The 1,453-nt window shown below is 53.2% G+C and overlaps 1 protein-coding gene across 1 annotated transcript; it reads left to right on the top strand.

Moving 5' to 3' along the window:
- GAE1 (UDP-D-glucuronate 4-epimerase 1) lies at window positions 1-1,453 on the top strand. Its single transcript, XM_088127404.1, has one exon. It carries the CDS (start codon window positions 123-125, stop codon window positions 1,416-1,418), a length of 1,296 nt encoding a protein of 431 aa, XP_087983530.1. The 5' UTR covers window positions 1-122; the 3' UTR covers window positions 1,419-1,453.

Consider the following 1,453-nt stretch of genomic DNA (forward strand, 5'->3'; position numbering starts at 1 on the left):
ATTAGCAGATGCAAAAACCTCCTCTTCCTCTGCATCTGTGAAAAAAGAAAAAAAAAAGGAAAAAAAAATCAAAGATCTAAAAAAAAAAGAAAAGAAAAAAAAAATACCCATCCCCCAACCCAATGCCTTCGTTAGAAGACGAGCTGTTCCCGTCGACGCCGGGGAAATTCAAGATCGAGCGCGGCCACGCCATGAACCGCCAGTTCCACCGCTGCTTCGCCTCCACCAGTACCATGTTCCTCTGGGCCCTCTTCTTGATCGCCTTAACCGCGTCGTATCTCAGTTTCCAAAGCTTCGTCGATTCCGGTAGCCGGTACTTCTCCGCCTCCTGGGGCGGAATCCAGTGGGAGAAACAGGTCCGCAACTCCGCCCAGATCCACCGCTCCGGCGGCCTCTCCGTCCTCGTCACCGGCGCCGCCGGTTTCGTCGGCACCCACGTCTCCCTCGCCTTGAAAAAACGCGGAGACGGCGTCGTTGGACTCGACAATTTCAATTCCTATTACGATCCCTCTTTAAAAAAGGCCCGAAAATCCCTCCTCGCGAGTCACGGGATTTTCGTGGTGGAAGGCGATTTAAACGACGCCAGATTGCTCGATAAGCTCTTCGACGTTGTCGTTTTTACCCACGTCATGCACCTCGCCGCTCAGGCCGGAGTCCGTTACGCTATGGAGAATCCCCACTCGTATGTTCACAGTAACATCGCCGGTTTGGTCACGCTTCTCGAGGCTTCTAAATCGGCGAATCCGCAACCGGCGATTGTTTGGGCTTCTTCGAGCTCCGTCTACGGTCTCAACGATAAAGTCCCTTTCTCCGAATCGGACCGGACCGACCAACCGGCGAGTCTCTACGCTGCCACCAAAAAGGCCGGCGAGGAAATCACTCATACTTACAATCACATCTATGGGCTGTCGATTACCGGGTTGAGATTCTTCACGGTTTACGGGCCGTGGGGCCGGCCGGACATGGCGTATTTCTCGTTCACCCGGAATATTCTCCAGGGGAAGCCGATTACGGTTTTCCGTGGGAAGAACCGGGCCGATTTGGCACGGGATTTCACCTACATTGACGATATTGTGAAAGGGTGTCTCGGGTCGTTGGATACGTCCGGGAAGAGCACCGGTTCGGGCGGAAAGAAGACCGGGCCGGCGCCGTACCGGATTTTCAACCTGGGGAATACGTCGCCGGTGACGGTCCCGACGCTGGTGAGTATACTGGAGAGGCATTTGAAGGTGAAGGCGAAGAAGAACGTGGTGGAAATGCCCGGAAACGGCGACGTTCCGTTCACGCACGCGAATATCAGCTCGGCCCGGCGGGAACTCGGGTATAAACCGACGACCGATTTGCAAACCGGGTTGAAGAAGTTCGTCAGATGGTACTTATCGTATTACGGCTATAATCACGGCAAACCTGTAAATTAAAAAAAAAAAAAAGCAATTTATTTCCCTTCTTTTTC

The sequence above is a fragment of the Momordica charantia genome (assembly GCF_013281855.1).
Source record: "Momordica charantia cultivar OHB3-1 chromosome 8 unlocalized genomic scaffold, Mcharantia_2.0 BLBB01000008.1, whole genome shotgun sequence".
Lineage (NCBI taxonomy): Eukaryota > Viridiplantae > Streptophyta > Magnoliopsida > Cucurbitales > Cucurbitaceae > Momordica > Momordica charantia.

Bases quoted from the DNA above. Each gene is read 5' to 3' on its own strand.
- GAE1 (XM_088127404.1), top strand. From the start codon at position 123: ATGCCTTCGTTAGAAGACGAGCTGTTCCCGTCGACGCCGGGGAAATTC.